This window comes from Brassica rapa, chromosome A01 (genome assembly GCF_000309985.2).
Source record: "Brassica rapa cultivar Chiifu-401-42 chromosome A01, CAAS_Brap_v3.01, whole genome shotgun sequence".
NCBI lineage: Eukaryota > Viridiplantae > Streptophyta > Magnoliopsida > Brassicales > Brassicaceae > Brassica > Brassica rapa.
This window is the reverse complement of record NC_024795.2, coordinates 6,024,336-6,040,367: the sequence shown is the minus strand read 5'-3', so window position 1 is coordinate 6,040,367 and position 16,032 is coordinate 6,024,336. Positions and strand designations below refer to the sequence as shown.

At 34.1% G+C, this 16,032-nt stretch overlaps 4 protein-coding genes across 6 annotated transcripts; 2 read left to right on the top strand and 2 right to left on the bottom strand.

Annotated features, from left to right (window-relative positions):
• The first annotated feature begins 278 nt into the window (after positions 1-278).
• On the top strand, positions 279-2,584 carry LOC103858387 (F-box/LRR-repeat protein At1g48400). 3 transcript variants are annotated; one of them, XM_033274329.1, is made up of 5 exons: positions 279-630; positions 780-1,179; positions 1,285-1,856; positions 1,925-2,065; positions 2,131-2,584. In XM_033274329.1, the coding sequence occupies exons 2-5, from the start codon at positions 801-803 to the stop codon at positions 2,455-2,457; spliced, it is 1,419 nt and encodes a 472-aa protein (XP_033130220.1). In that variant the 5' UTR covers positions 279-630; positions 780-800; the 3' UTR covers positions 2,458-2,584. The 3 variants fall into 3 exon arrangements, with proteins under 3 accessions (XP_033130220.1, XP_009133988.1, XP_009133995.1); XM_009135747.2 differs by having other exon boundaries at positions 282-630; positions 1,270-1,856; XM_009135740.2 differs by having other exon boundaries at positions 281-630; positions 780-1,856.
• A 760-nt stretch (positions 2,585-3,344) lies between these two features.
• On the bottom strand, positions 3,345-5,498 carry LOC103858377 (berberine bridge enzyme-like 17). Its single transcript, XM_009135730.3, has one exon. The coding sequence runs from the start codon at positions 5,023-5,025 to the stop codon at positions 3,445-3,447; it is 1,581 nt and encodes a 526-aa protein (XP_009133978.1). The 5' UTR covers positions 5,026-5,498; the 3' UTR covers positions 3,345-3,444.
• Positions 5,499-5,743: 245 nt separating this feature from the next.
• Positions 5,744-7,539, bottom strand: LOC103858368 (berberine bridge enzyme-like 17). Its single transcript, XM_009135718.2, has one exon. It carries the CDS (start codon positions 7,420-7,422, stop codon positions 5,839-5,841), a length of 1,584 nt encoding a protein of 527 aa, XP_009133966.1. The 5' UTR covers positions 7,423-7,539; the 3' UTR covers positions 5,744-5,838.
• Positions 7,540-11,372: 3,833 nt separating this feature from the next.
• On the top strand, positions 11,373-13,215 carry LOC103858359 (putative leucine-rich repeat receptor-like serine/threonine-protein kinase At2g24130). Its single transcript, XM_009135706.3, has 2 exons — positions 11,373-12,730; positions 12,808-13,215. The coding sequence occupies exons 1-2, from the start codon at positions 11,476-11,478 to the stop codon at positions 13,101-13,103; spliced, it is 1,551 nt and encodes a 516-aa protein (XP_009133954.1). The 5' UTR covers positions 11,373-11,475; the 3' UTR covers positions 13,104-13,215.
• The last annotated feature ends 2,817 nt before the right edge of the window (positions 13,216-16,032 follow it).

Sequence of the window (16,032 nt, the reverse complement as noted above, 5' to 3'; positions counted from 1 at the left end):
TTCTTAAAATAAATAAAAAAATAATATTAATATATATATAAACTATTAACAATAATTTAAAACTAAAAATATATATATATATAATATTTTTAATTATTTCTATGTATAATATTACAAAATTTACATAAAATTTATATATACTATTATAAAATGAAAATATAATAAATAAATTTAGTTTTTATATATAGATACTGCTACTTTTGAAATAATTATTAATAAAAATTACGGATCCGGATATCCGGATTAAAAAATCAAGATATCCAGATCCGGATCCGACTTTAACGGATCCAATATTTTACTATCTGGATCCGTATTCGGCCTTCCAGATATCCTGATTTTCGGATCGGTTCTGAATCGGATCTCGGATCGAATCCAGCTTTTGGATATAAGTTCCAAGCCTACTCACAACAATTAATATCAATATCTCTCTATCAATTATAGAAAATCCAGTTTTATATGATAAAAAGGATATAACGAAAAAATAGAAAAACGTGATAATTGGAAACTTATCTACTAGTATAAAAGCACTTTCTTTGTGTTCTCTGTCAAAAAAGAAAAAGAAAAAGAAAACCGCAGCTGCTCAATTATATCGTCAAGCTCAGGCAGGCTCTTGGTTCTTCCTCTGACGTTGTAAGCTTTTCTTTTGGTTAATCCAAAACTTAGTCTCACCCTTTCTTCTCTCGTTCAATTTAGATTATCATCTGTGATTCTTGTTTGTTTGTTTGTTTTTGGTTGAGATTTGTTTTTTAAGATTGGAACGCTTCTACTGTTTGATTCAGGTGTCGATACTAAATTTGGCTATGGGGGATTCAATTAGCAGTTTGCCAGATGAGATTCTTGGCAAACTCCTGTCTCTAGTTCCGACAAAAGAGGCTGCTTCCACATCGGTTCTGTCCAAGAGGTGGAGGAATCTTCTGTCTCTTGTAGACAGGCTTAGTTTTGATGAGTCGATGGTTGTCTATCCTAACGAAGAAGAAGCAACAAAAGGTTCACAACGCTTCTGTGATTTCGTAGACAAGACACTTGCTCTGCTACACAACTCTCCCGCCATCAAGACATTCTCTCTCTGTCGTGTAGCTAAGACTATGAGTCACAACCACGAATCCGCCCGTCTCAACCGTTGGATTTGGACTGCAATGGAACAAGGTTTATTGGAACTACACTTGTACGCCCCAGCCAGTAGGTCTACTGTTAACATAGAACCTAGGGTACTTAGGAGTAACACACTGCTTAAGCTCACAATCTCCGGTCATTATGATATTGATGTAGATAGTGATGGTGAAGATAGTGATGATGAAGATATTGATGAATCTCTGGATGTGTTTTTCCCCGCCCTCAAATCACTTTCTCTGATGGTTGCGCTTGATATTGAATCCTATCCCCGAATCATCCATGCTTGTCCTGTGCTGGAAGAGTTAACCATACGCAATGGGGACTTTTCAGATATGGGGCCACTTTGGGGGGGTACGGTTGTGGAACATGCATCCATCAAGCGTCTTGTGATTGCTACGCATGTTCCTGACCATATTGACTACTATCTCTTGTTAGAGTATTTCCAAAATGCTTGCCAAACAGTTCGTTTCCAAGCACCAAGTCTCGTCTACCTTGACTATTCTAGTCTTGTCTTTAGAAAGTATGACGTTGGTGATTTGGATTCTCTTGTCGAAGCAAGGCTGAGTCTCAAGTTATGGAGGTCAACTAGTCATTATGATTACGATGATGATTATTATTACGATTGTAGTGGTTCTCTTTGTGATGATGATGATCCAAGCCCGCCTATATTCGGTGATGTTACATGTCTTGTTGCTGTTATAAGAAACATTACCACCCTTCACTTGTCTCCTGATTCCCTTGAGGTCAGTCCTCCTTCTATTTATTTATAATCAATCAACTTTCTCTATCTTATATTTTGGTAATGAATCAGGTGTTTCATTTCTGTTGTAAATCCATGCCTATCTTCAACAACCTTCTTAATTTATCTATCGAGAGTAACAATCAAAATGGCTGGCAAGTAATGCCACTTTTGCTCAAGTCTTGTCCAAATCTACAAACTTTAGTCTTCAAGGTATATACTTTTTTTTTCTTTTTTTCTTTTAATAAACATAGCTTAAATTTGTATGTTTTTTTTAGGGTCTTGTTCACAAAGTAACAAATAGATGTGGAGATGCATGCGCTTGTAACCCTCAGAATCCAAGTCTGAAAAATAGTAAGAAGATGAAAAAGAAGAAAAAAATATGTTGTCTACAGACATGTCCAGTGAAGGTGCTAGAGATTTCAAACTATGGAGGTTGTTTTCAAGAGGTGGAACAAATGAGACATTTCTTGGGAAATTTGAAATGTCTTGAAACTGTAAAAGTTGGTGTTGATCCGGACAACAAAGGGAATGCTGAGTTCCTGCGAGCTAATCTAATGAATCTTCCCAAACTTTCATCAAAGTGCACTATTCAACTCCTCTAAGCTCTTTTTTTTTTTTCATCTTTCTTGTGTTATGTAGTAACATATTATTGTTATCACTTTAAACATCCCTCTTTCATATTAATTGCAATATTTATCTCTGGAAATACATAAGATTTGTTTTGTTGCATTTGTTTGATCAAAATATGTCTTTATCATTTACATCAACTGGAAAGAGAGTACCTCAAAAGTGGTCCATCATCTCTTCCCTGTGAAACGTTTCTCCTGATTTTCCTACCTCTCTCCTCTTCTACGCTTACTTTCTAGTATTATTTAATGTGTGAGAGCTGTGTTGAGAGAGCTTCACTAAAGGTGTTCTAACAATGTAAGGACTACCGCTACATTCAGAGCCTCCTCTCAGTAGAGAAGGTATTTCATCATGGAGGTGTCCGAGTACTACGACTAACATATAAGAGAGTCAAAATACCAAACTCTTTAAAAAATATAATAATTGTTTTCACATGCCCCTTGTGATTCTCAGCAAAACAATAAGTTATTATCGATGGCCCAATGGATTTTCTCACCTTATTTATCAATTTTACCTCCCACACTTATCGTAGGTTGGATATTTTTGGTTCCACATGAGAACAATAATAGCTAAAGCTTTGAATATTATATAAAACTCTCTGGTTTTATAGTTTCAACAGAAATACCAAATAAACGTTACACATTTAAAATTTAGTTTTCTCACAAAGATGCGAACAAAAGAAAACAAGAAAGCTCGAATGTTTACAAACTCTCACTTTTTGCCTTTAGCTGATTTCAGGCCTTTATTAAGCATCTGTGGTGCAATCGACATTGACACAAGCTCTTGAAAGAGTATTTTGCAAGCATATGGAATGTGAAACTGTGGAGTTTAGTAGATAAAAATGTCATTAGAAAAATGAGCATGAACGCCAATTTGCGAGGATTATGCTATATTGCTATATGTTATGACATGAGCTTAATTTAATGCATGCTTAACAAATTATTTGGTTAATAATAATAATTTTACATTGCACGAAGAGGAGGAATACTCTGCTCATGCCTAAAGAAATTATCAGGATCATACTTAGCTTTAACATTCATCAATCTGTTCAAGTTCCCCACGAAATACTTGGATCCATATATCTTACCTTCTACAACATTTGTCATACCACTAGGATTGCTTCCAACATCAATGTCTCTATAATTCAAAAACGCCTCTCTCGGGTTGCTTGACACGTACGGCTCAGCCACATCATAGAGTTCTTTCATCAAAGCTAGGTTAGCTTTTGTGGCGTTTGCGTCTATCCATAATGCAAAATACTGAATCTTGAACAAGTTTCCTTTCCTGTGAGGAAACGCGGTTGCATTCGCAGGAATCTTGTCCATCACTCCACCGTAAGGGTTCCATTGCATAAACACATGGTTGTTGAATTTCAACATTGTTTTCCACATCTTCTCAATACCTTCTTTAGGGATCGGTTTCTTGACGTAATCTGATTTGCTTTTGAAGAACGCTCCTGGCGGAGTAGATGGCCTTTTCAGAAGAACACTTGTCGATGTCCCGACCGGGTAGTCCGCCCAAAACGTCGTCGTATTAAGCCAGCTCATTTCGTAGCAATCTTCGCCTTTTAGCCCTAGTTCAGGTAAGTTCTTGTTTATAATCTCCATGAGCTTCTTTGATGAGCCTAAGAACTGAGCGATGAACTTAACCGCGATGGTTTTATTCGCTCCTTTTGTGATTTGAGGCATTGCTCTCAAGAAAAGCTCTCTAGGCAACTTGCTAGAGACAAGCTGCCATTTGTACAGAACATCGGTAGCTCCTTGTCCTAACGTTTTGTTAACGTTAAAAACTGTTATAGTCTCTGGGACTTCAACTAGGTTGATGGTCCACGAGAGGATAACGCCGAAGCTGGCGCCACCACCGCCGCGAATAGCCCAAAACAAATCTTCTCCCATGGAGGCACGGTTCAAGATCTTGCCGTTGACATCAACTAACTGAGCATCGACGACATGATCCACAGAGATTCCGTATTTTCTCATTAGGTTTCCGTACCCTCCGCCGCTGATGTGTCCTCCGGCTCCTAGAGTGGGGCAAACGCCAGCCGGAAACGCTAACGTTTTACTCGCTTCAGAGATTTTTGTGTAGAGCTCTCCTAGGGTTGCACCAGCTTGAACCCAAGCTTTCTTGCCGGACACGTCAATGGTAATAGACCTTAGATTGTTCATATCGAGAACTGCAAACGGCAGGGAAGAGGTGTATGAAAGGCCTTCGTAGTCGTGACCGCCGCTTCGGATACGGATCTGGACTCGGTTGGACTTAGCGCAGACCACAGTTGCTTGAACATGGGATTCATGTTTTGCCTCAACGATGGCTATTAGGTTTGTGTCGTTAGGGTTTGAGTATCTTTTGTTTTTCGTGTATGACACGTAAGACGAGGTGAAGGTTGAGTTTTGGGGAGTGAAGATGGCTTTTGTGATGGGATTCTTCGGATCGCTCCGATCACGAAGGCATTGGAGGAAGTTTCCTATATTTGGTTTCTGTACTACTGCTTGTGATGAAACTGAAACAAGCATAGCAAGAAACATAACGAAAACTACTTTCATCTTTTGCTCGATTGATGAACTCGAAGTCTAAATTATTTGTTTTATGTACTTATTGGCATTGTGATTTATATATACAAAAAAACTCTGCAGAGAAAATTAATTCGAGAGTCTATTTTTGGTCAAATGGGTTTTACTTTTAATTGTAAAGCTAAGAAGTCTGGAAACTGAATTAATGACGGAATTAAATACAACAGATTAGTGAAAACGTAAAGTGAGGTGAAACTTCATTAGTTTATATATTCAAGAAAGAAACAGACAGTTTGATGAAAAGTTATGATTTATTAAGTGAGGTGAAACTTCATTAGTATATTCAAGAAACATACCTTTTGTTTGATGAAAATCTGTTATGATTTAATTTTAGTGATTAAATTTTTAAGATTCGCAAATCTACAATATTATCTTGTCTTTCTCTTTTTGAACTTTCTAATTGATACTATTTACTCCATTTGTTGCATATTAGTAGATTTTTTTTTGTTTTTTACATATATTAAGAAAAATATTAACTTTGATCATAAATGTATATTTTGTGATTATTAATTTTCAGTAATGTTAACTTTGTGCTATTTTATCTCTTTTTTAATCTCTCATTGAATTTACTTTTTATTGAGTTGCGTTTGGCTCACTGGAAAATTTCTCAAATGGCTAAAGTGTCTAAGAAAATTTGCAATATTTAATTTACTTCTTTTGGGTACGTAGAAACGTTACAAAATTTCACTCGTTTGTTACTGTCAATTTTGTAAGTGTTAACAAAACCAAACAACATTTAAGTTTTATCTTTTAATAATGGTGATTATTAAAAATCACATTAAAAAGTTACATTGCAAGAAGAGGATGAATGCTCTGCTCGTACCTGAAGAAATTATCAGGATCACACTTAGCTTTAACATCCATCAATCTCTTCAAGTTCCCCACGAAATACTTCGATCCATAGATCATAGCTTCTTCAACATTCGTCTCTCCACTAGGATTGCTTCCAACATCCACATCTCTATAATTCAAAAACGCCTCTCTCGGGTTGCTTGACACGTACGGCTCCGCCACACCATAGAGTTCTCTCATCAAACCTAGATTAGCATCCGTAGCGTTTGCGTCGGTCCATAACGCAAAGTACTGAATCTTGAACAAGTTTCCTTTCCGGTGAGGAAACGCCGTGGCATTCGCCGGAATCTTGTCCATCACTCCACCGTAAGGGTTCCATTGCATCCACACATTGTTGAACTTCAACATTGTTCTCCAAATCTTCTCCATGCCTTCTTTAGGGATCGGTTTCTTGACGTAATCCGATTTGCCCTTGTAGAATTGTCCTGGTGGAGCGGATGGTCTATCCAGAAGAATGCTCGTTGGTGCACCAACCGGATAGTTCATCCAAAACATCGTCGTATTAAGCCAACTCATCTCATAGCAATCTTCACGTTTTAGCCCTAGTTCAGGCAAGTTCTTGTTTATGATCTTCATGAGCTTCTCTGATGAGCCTAAGAACTGAGCGTAGAACTTAACCGCGATGGTTTTATCGCCTGGTTTCGCTCCGATTTTGAGATCAGGCATTGCTCTCAAGAAAAGCTCTCTAGGCAACTTGCTAGAGACAAGCTGCCATTTGTACAAAACATCAGTAGCTCCTTGTTCTAATGTTTTGTTGACTTTAAACACTGTTATAGTCTTTGGGATCTCAACTAGGTTGATTGTATATGAGAGAATAACGCCAAAGCTCGCACCTCCACCGCCGCGGATCGCCCAAAACAGATCTTCCCCCATGGAAGATCTGTTCAAGATCTTGCCGTTGACATCAACTAACTGAGCATCAACGACATGATCCACCGAGAGACCGTGTTTTCTAATCAGATTCCCATACCCTCCACCGCTGATGTGGCCTCCTGCTCCAACCGTTGGGCAGATACCAGCTGGAAACGCTAACTTTTTGCTCTTTTCAGCGATTTTTGTGTAGAGCTCTCCCATGATGGCTCCAGCTTGAACCCAAGCTTTCTTGCTGCGCACGTCAACGGTAATAGATCTGAGATTGTGCATGTCGAGAACGACAAAAGGTATAGATGAGACGTAGGAGAGGCCATCCAAGTCGTGACCACCGCTACGGGTTCGGATCTGGACTCCGTTGGACTTGGCGCAGACCACGGTTGCCTGAACATGAGATTCATGTTTTGCAGCAATGATGGCTATTAGGTTTGTATTGTTAGGGTCTGAGCACCTTTTGTTTTTCGCGTAGGACAGGTAAGATGTCAGGAAGATGGAATTATCAGGGGTATAGATTGCTTCGGTGATCGGATACTCTGGACTTGTCCGAGAACGAAGACATCGGAGGAAGTTATCAGTGTTTGGTTTCGTTACTTTTGCATATGAAACTGAAACAAGAACAAAAAACAGAACACAAAGTACTTCCTTCATTTATTTTTATTTTTGAAGAATGTAAATAAGTGCAGAGAAGAGGAAACATATATATACACAATGTGCACAAAGTAATGCACAAGTAACTGAGCTATATGAATATGTAAACATTCCATACAAGGAAGATTTAAGAAAGTTTCATATTAACTAGTATAATCCAATTAAAAAATAGAAAAGTGAAACTCCAAGACATTGTTGTAGCCAATGGTTTCAGTTTGTAGAAGAAAAATCTGCAGAAGAAAATATTATATTTTTAAATAAGGTTTGTTTTCTGTTGCAAAACTTAATTCTTTTCTGTTTTTTAGTAAAACAAACTTAATTTTTTTTTTAACTCAGAATCAGTTATGGTTGACTTTGTGTGTTGAAAATAATAATAATTCTATATACAATAATAACGTTTCTTCCTTTGTCAGTGTTAGATATTTACAAAAGTCTCTCATTAATGTGAACAAAATATCTTCAGTGTAATTTTATTTAAAAACTCACCTTAATAAATTCTCTCATTAATGTAATAAAATATCATTAGTGTAATTTTATTTAAAACTTTTACTTTCCGTGGTGTAGGTTTTTTAGTAATATAATATTAAAATTCTATTATATTTTTAGTGCAATCTAGTTATGAAAATACTTACCTAAAACTTCATTTTAAATTTCAGAATCTCTCATTAGTAATTTTAAATACATAAAATTAAATTTTAGTTACATATAAATTTTTCATTAGTTATGTTTATTTATACATATTATGGTAATAAAAATTAAACTGTAAGTATATATTTATCTTGGAGTAACATAATAATGCAATACATATTAAAAATATAATCAAAGATTTATATTTCTAAAATGACTTGATATTACTGTATTAAAATTAATTAATATCGACGAAGTCATATATAATTTAAATTCTTATATAATAAAACTCAATCGATATATAATCTATTTAATAATTTATAACGAACTTAATTTAACAACATAAATTATATAATAACTTATTTAAACTATGGTGTATGTAAAAATAAACTGCTTATAAATGACATGTGTTTTATGGATGGACCATGGATGGTTTTCAAATTTTTTTTTTTTTTTTTGACAACATCAAACAAAAATTAACTAGACAAAATTTTATTATTTAAGAGAATGCTGTCACAATTTTTATTTTTGAAGAAAATTGTTTTTCATTATTCTTTGTTGTGAATTTTCCTTTTTCAAGACAATTTTGATTACAATGTAAAAATAAATTAATTTTCAAGATGTGATGATTGTTTTACTAGTTTTTAGATTTTGGTTTTTGGTTTTGGATTTTGGTTTTTAAATTTTGGTTTTTGATTTTGCAGTAGATTTTAGTTTTCATCAAAGCATGAATGGTTGTTTTTAAATTTTGGCTTTTAGTTTTTAGTTTTTACATTTAAAATTAATTAACTAAAAATATTATTAATAGTAAAATGTTTGTTTTGAAAAAATAATATAAAATACTATTATCAAACACACATAAAAGTATTTAATAAATTACTTCTAAAACAAAAACTGCAAATACAAAATAAAACCGCTGTGAATTTTATGTAAATGAAAAAATTGATCTTGAATGCCTTACATATAATTTATGAACATTATTATATTTTTCGTCTTCATCTGAATCAGAGTCTTTGGTCGGTATATTACCAATTGTTAATCATTTTTTAAACATAAGAATGAAAATATAAGTTATTTTTACTAAAAACTGTTAAAAATTCTACAAAATATTTTAATATTTTGTTTACTATAATAAGTTTTTTTGTAGTTTAGATTTTAAACTTATAAGATAGACAAATTATTTTGTTGATTCTTAGTAATTTCGAATAGTTATTATTTTATTACTGATATCTTTTTACTTATTTACTAGTGTTGCCCCAGTGCTACGCACTGAAATAATATTTGTTTACAAATATAACCAAATTTTTTTGGTGTAAATAAAACCAAATTTTAGTTATATATACACATAACTAAAAGTTACATGTATAAAACTTAGCCAAAGAAAATACAAATAAATATAAAAACAGTAACACATTTATCTTTACAAAATATAAACACATTTATCTATAAAAACATTAACATATTTATCACTGATTAACCACAAACATATAAGAAAGTTACATTGTTATAAATTCGTTTTTAACATTAAAATTTTGTTAAACTTCATTACAGGGGAACAGAACGTGTGATTGGAAGAGACTTATGATGAAGTCTGAACCAATATGCTAACTTGTCTTTCGTTTGTTATAAATTATTTAGTTTTAGACAAAATGGTAGTTTGAAGCTTTCTTAATTTACTTCTGTCTTGCTCTTTCTTTCGATACATTTTTCTTCTTATTAACATGATGAATGCAATCTATGTCTTTGGCTTCTTACATCAAGTAATTCATTCAACATCTAAATAATCTTACAAATTAGTTAAAACATTAAAAACAGTAAAAGTCAGCATGTAAACATAATTCTTTGAAAAGAAATCAGTACATAACAATGACAAATAATTTAAGTAATCAAAATTATTTACACTTAAGTTTGAGAATAGGTGATCTTTACTATTTAATGTATACTGCTATATTTTTAAAATCTAAATTACATAAATGACTAAAACATTGAGTAAATACTAACTGAAATGAAATTGCAAAAAATATGTTCTTAATTGACACTTGAACTAAGTAAACCTTACCAGAGTTATTGACACTTACATAATCATAGTCATATTCTTTACTGGGACTTCCATTATAACTGAAGAAATATGATCATGTGAATTAGCGATGACATTCACATGTGGTTTTGCAGCTCCTTGATGATATAGAGTAACTAATTAATAGCTTAATAGGTAGTCAACCAGAAAACACAAGTGCGAGATATTTCTTCTTGTGTAGTTAAGAGAAAAGCAGTCAATGTGGAAAATGGACTTGACATGAGTTCATATTAAGTTATAACGTGGATTTATATTCAAACCAAACATGATTAAAGGTGTAGTTTTCATGAAGGTGGTGAGTAAGGGAAGGATAGTTATCTAGCCAAGTAACATATTTTCCTAATCAAAATGAATTTTATTTTTAGCTATTCTGAACCTGGTTTGAGATCCATGTGTATATTGCCATTATCCAAAAAAATATAACCAACCCATGAAAATATGATCAACACAACGTTAAAACTCACCTGAAAACTATAAGTTGAAAATCTAACCACTTTCAAGCTTTTCATCTTCCCTTCTTTCTAGAAAGCTTCAGTTGAAACCGTGGAGTATATGAACAGGGAATCGAGTTGAAGAGAAGTGGAGAGCAGGGCCTCTCTTGCGTTACAAACTTACAGACCATGGAGAGCAATGAAAGTTAAAGACTTGACGTGCAGTTTAACCTCTCTCCTATTTGTCAAATTTAAGAGATATAGGAGTATAGGGATGAAGAAATAAGATCGTGGATCGTGGAGTATTTTGAGAAACTGCTGATAGGATGTGTTTTTATCTAAAAATTATCTTGTTTTAATTGATTTTTTTTCTTAAATTTTATAAAATCCAAATGGAAATTTTGATTTGTTATGTGACTTGTGCTTTAGTATATAAGGGATGCTATATTAATAAATGAAATATTTAAATTTTAATATTTAAAAAAATAATTACGTAGACATTGACAAAAGAAAAGGTTATGTAGACTATTGCTAAAGAAAACCATAAAAACGTCGTTTTTGGTTTTTGTTAAGAAATATGTAGTTATTTCAAAATCTGGTTTTTCTACATTTTAGAAAATTTATTTTGCAATAATCTTGATTGGTTAAAAAGTGGTTTTTAGAAAATCAAAAACCAAAAACTACTGCAAATAATTTTTTTCTAAAAATTTAGTAGCTAACGAATAGTTTTATGGAAAATAAAAAGTTATTGTAAAATATTTTTCAGGTTTCCAAACACACACACGATCATCAAAAAAGAAGAACATGGGCTTCCCACTCTGTTTCAAAATAACCGCCAACACCTCAAATACACACACAGAAACTACTTCTCTGCTTTGTCTCCCAAGAACTTTCTTTCCTCTCCAACAAACCTCTCCAATGGCGTCTTCTCTCTTCATCATCTTCTTCCTCACTATACTTCCCCTCTCAGTTCTCTCCGCCACAGTACTCGAAGACCTCGCAAACCTCACTCCCCCTCCCGACTTCACCAACACCATCACCCAAAACTGCATCCGCAACCCACTTCTCCGCTACTGCAACAACACTTCCTCTTCCTCTTCCTCTCCCATGGACATCGTCGAGATCTTCCGCTCCACCATCGTCGCAAGCCACCTCTGCAACGAGTCCAAAAACCCCAACTGCGTCGAGTCTTTCCCCAAGATCAGAATCCACAGCCGCCCCAAAACCGCCGCTCTCTACCTCTCCTTCGACTTCTTCTGGAAGTACTGTCCCTTAACCGTCGTCGAGATCGATCTCGTCAACAACTCTCTCAACAGCGAGTTCCCCACGAACGTCCTCTCTTGCGCTCAGCTTCGAACCCTTGACCTGAGCTACAACCAGCTCTCCGGTTTCGTCCCGGTTCAGAACCTAACCGGTTTAGCGAACTTGACGCGTTTAAACCTCTCGTATAACCGTTTCTCCGAGGATAATAAGATCTCCGACTCCGAGTTCTTCAAACGGTTCAACGCCTCGAGCTTCGTACACTCCGGTGTTCTTCCGGATGCGAAGCGTTACAAGGTGAAGGTTCTAGTCTTGTTGATTGTATTTCCGATAACGGTGATCCTCCTCTGTTTCTGCTTGGGGTGGATGTGTCTGAAAAGACCTGATTACTTACCGAGAACGTGTCGGAGAAACCACAAGTTCACGTCCGAGATGATCGACGCGGCGACGGACGAGTTTTCGGACCAGAAGCTTGTGAGCAAGAGCGGTGGGGTGGATATTTTCAGAGGAACGTTGAGAGATGGTACGGAGGCGAAGATAGAGGTTTATACGGAGAAGGTTTCGAAAGAGAAGAGGCGTGAGTTCGCGGAAGAGTGTGAGGCGGTTTTTAAGTTAAGACATAAGAACTTTGTGAGAGTTTTGGGTTGGTGTAATGGTAGAAGCTTGAGAGCTTTGGTTACTGAGTGGACTTATGGTGAAAGTCTTGAGACTTGGCTGAACTCTTCTTTGGCTTGTTCGTGGAGAAGGAGGCTAAGAGTTGTTATGGGAGTTGTGGATGGTTTGTTTTATGTATCGGAACATTGGCCTGAGGTTACACTTGGTCTTAGCACAAGCAGTGTTTTGTTGTCGGATAAGGATCAAGAACCGTTGATCTCCCAGTTCAAGATTGGAGATGGAAACAACTCATCAACAAGTAAGGACTCTTTCTCTCTTCTTGAATAATATGAAACATTAAAAGCTTAGTGTTTGTGTGTTGGGATTATTTTGCAGATATATTCAACTTTGGATTGTTTCTTTTGGAGATGATTACGAATCTAAGACCTGATGAGGCACAAGAAGATTCAGACAGGAGGTATCTTGAGTACATAAGAGTTCATTATCCGGATAATCTAGAGAGAGTGATTGATGAGAAGATGAAGGTTGAGGAGAGGATGTTGGAGAAAGTCAAGCAAGGGATTACACTTGGACTTATGTGTACTGATAAGCCACCATTGAAGCAACCGAGCTTGACGCAAATTTATGACTTGGTGGTTTCTTTGTATGAGTCTAGCTCAAGGCATCATTGAGATAGTGTTTAGTTTAGGGTTTGTTGAAGAATTTAAGCTTTTACTATTTAGTTTTAAATTTTCAGATGTTTAATGGGATTTCTACGGATTTAAAAAAACAGATTTTGTGTTACTTTGTTAGTGAAATTGAAATTTCTGTGATTATAAATATTTATAATTGAATTATTCTTGGATTCACCATGAACCTCTAGGTTCACCATATAATGTTTTCATAAGTAACTGTATGTTTCCCACTGAAAAAGCCATCGACAGTTACTTATGAAAACATTATATGGTTTTTGTATTCTCAAATTGAAGCAATTTTAGTTTATAACTAGATGTCTTCCGCGCGAAACGCACAGATAATTGCTTTTAAAATTTTACAATTAGTTTTGTTATTTAAATATAGAATATTGCAGAATTCCATATGTACATAAACTATGTACTATGTAAAATATAGTATATGAGGGGAGACATGATTTTTTTTGTTATTTTAGTGTTTCATATATTTTTAGCATTTTTGTACTTAGATTCTTTTTATTAGTTTGCCAAAATACCAAAATTGTATTTACAAGTATCAATATTACCCGATTTTAACAACTTTTAGCTCGTAATCTACAAAGTAAAAATGTGGAGAGTCATTTTTACTTCGAAATACACTAATAGATCATATATGCATTACGAAAATCATTTTATGAAATAATATGGTATTTTGTTTGAAGTTTAATATTAATTAAGTTATTTTTATTTAAATTTTTATATTTAATAGAACATTTTATTAATTAATATTGTTGCAATATGTTTATATATGTGCTAGTTATTTACAAAAGTTTTATGAATTCAAATTAGTTATAACAAATACAAGGACTATATTATAAAATATAAATAGTTTTGAAGTTGAGTTTGAAGTTTTGCTTTTGGAGAAGAACATATTGAAACTTCAAATATAGAGTTTTGAAAACTTCAAAATAGAATTCTTTTTTGGAGATGCTCTGAAAAAATATAACTTAACTCTTTTTTTTTCCTTCTTCTCATTCCCAAAAAAGTTAAAGAGCATCTCTACATCAATTTACGTTTCACCTAGGGGTGTTCAATATGGTAAAACCAAACCGTACCGAACCGAACCGAACCAAGATAGACAATATGGTTTGGTTTTGGTATATACCATATAAACTGAATATAGAATTTTATAAAAATCGTAGGATTTGTATATGGTTTGGTATATAACCGATTAAACCGAATAAACCGAACAAAACCGATTAAAAGTAGAAACATGTAAATATGTATCTATTTTATAACAATACATGAAAATCTATTTGTTACATAAGTTAAATTTGTGTTAATAACTATTACCATAATTTTATAGTAATAAAAAAACCTTAATTTGTAAAACACTTGAACTATAACTAAATAACAATACATCGCAATTCAGACATCTTATTTTCTAAGTATTCTTTTGATCTTTTTGATTTATTTTAGTCTTCACTAAATTAATATGAAGATTATAAATTTGATGGATAATAATTAATGGAAAATTTTTAATTGAAAAAACATAACTTTAATGAACACTAAATATGAAAGAGTGGAAAAACTTTTCTTTCATGTCTGTTTTGTTTCATATTTTTATTTTCAAAATTTCAAGCTTTGATTTTAGTTATAGATTTGATTATTTTTTGATGAAATTTAAAATTTATTGATCCATCGGGAAATAATGTTATGTACAAGGTACAAATATTGAACTAAGTTTCCTCTATGCTATGGTATGATAAATAAAGAATGATCTGATCTAGAGAGTGGCCTCGAACCATCGCGTTAATAGTCCTCCGTATTTGTGGTCCGGTTTATATCGAAGGGAGACAATCCTATTTCTCATGGCTTTGTCAATCCTTCTTCTCATCTGATCAGTACTCATACCAGGCTGTTGGTGGCGCCTAGCATTCCTCTCCCTCCATACATGATAGACTGTACTCTGGAATAACATTCTTGCAAGTATGGTATCCAATCTCTTATCGGTCATACGCTGCAGTCGAGTAATGGTCCACTGCCAATCTGGATTGATTCCATTTCCAACAAGCCGGCGTGCAAGCACTTCCCAAACTGTGTATGAATATGGACAGGAAAAATAAAGATGATCTCTAGTCTCGTCTCTTTCTCCACAGAACACACATCCCTGCACCATCCCCCACTGTCTCATTCTATCCCCTGTAGACAATCTGTTCTTGATAGCTAACCAAAGGATGAAGGCGTACCTTGGAACGCCTTGTGGCAACCAAACCACTTTGCTCCAAGGAACTTTATCTCTTTTAACCCGCACTTGATCCCAAGTTCTTGATGCTGAGAATGTAGGCAAGTAATCATCCTCCCCATTCTTCCATAGTACTATATCAGTACCATTATAGATTTGATTATTTTGTTTTATGGTAGAAGCATTTTTACATTTTATTCATTTATTTGAACATGTAATATATTTTTAATAAATGACTGTGTTGATAATATGACTCTAAAATTCATATAATATGATCTCAAACAAAATAATTATGTTTATTGGTTTAAAACCGAATAAACCAAAAACCGACGGTATATAAACCGAACCGAACCGAAGTAAATATGAATTTAGGATGGTAGTTATATTTTACTAACCGAAATACCGAAAACCAAAAAAAAACCAAACCGAAACCGAACCGATATCCGGATTGAACACTCCTATTTCACACCGCAAGAAATAAAGTCATTAGTACACAATAACTCTTTGATTTCTTTAGTTTAAGATCCATTTTTCATTTAAAAAAATTGGTGAGCCAGAGAGGGAAACAAATTAATTATTTTAGTTACTCATAACCCAAAACAGCAATCAAATTGTTAATGAGATATAACCCAAAAAAAATTCTTGATAAATTGATTTTAATAATTTTCTCAAAAAATTGATTATAATAAAAAATATCACATGTAT

Bases quoted from the DNA above. Each gene is read 5' to 3' on its own strand.
- LOC103858387 (XM_009135740.2), top strand. From the start codon at position 801: ATGGGGGATTCAATTAGCAGTTTGCCAGATGAGATTCTTGGCAAACTC. The intron at 1,857-1,924 runs GTCAGTCCTCCT...GTAATGAATCAG, and splicing joins TGTCTCCTGATTCCCTTGAG to GTGTTTCATTTCTGTTGTAA. The intron at 2,066-2,130 runs GTATATACTTTT...TGTTTTTTTTAG, and splicing joins TACAAACTTTAGTCTTCAAG to GGTCTTGTTCACAAAGTAAC.
- LOC103858377 (XM_009135730.3), bottom strand. From the start codon at position 5,025: ATGAAAGTAGTTTTCGTTATGTTTCTTGCTATGCTTGTTTCAGTTTCA.
- LOC103858368 (XM_009135718.2), bottom strand. From the start codon at position 7,422: ATGAAGGAAGTACTTTGTGTTCTGTTTTTTGTTCTTGTTTCAGTTTCA.
- LOC103858359 (XM_009135706.3), top strand. From the start codon at position 11,476: ATGGCGTCTTCTCTCTTCATCATCTTCTTCCTCACTATACTTCCCCTC. The intron at 12,731-12,807 runs GTAAGGACTCTT...ATTATTTTGCAG, and splicing joins TGGAAACAACTCATCAACAA to ATATATTCAACTTTGGATTG.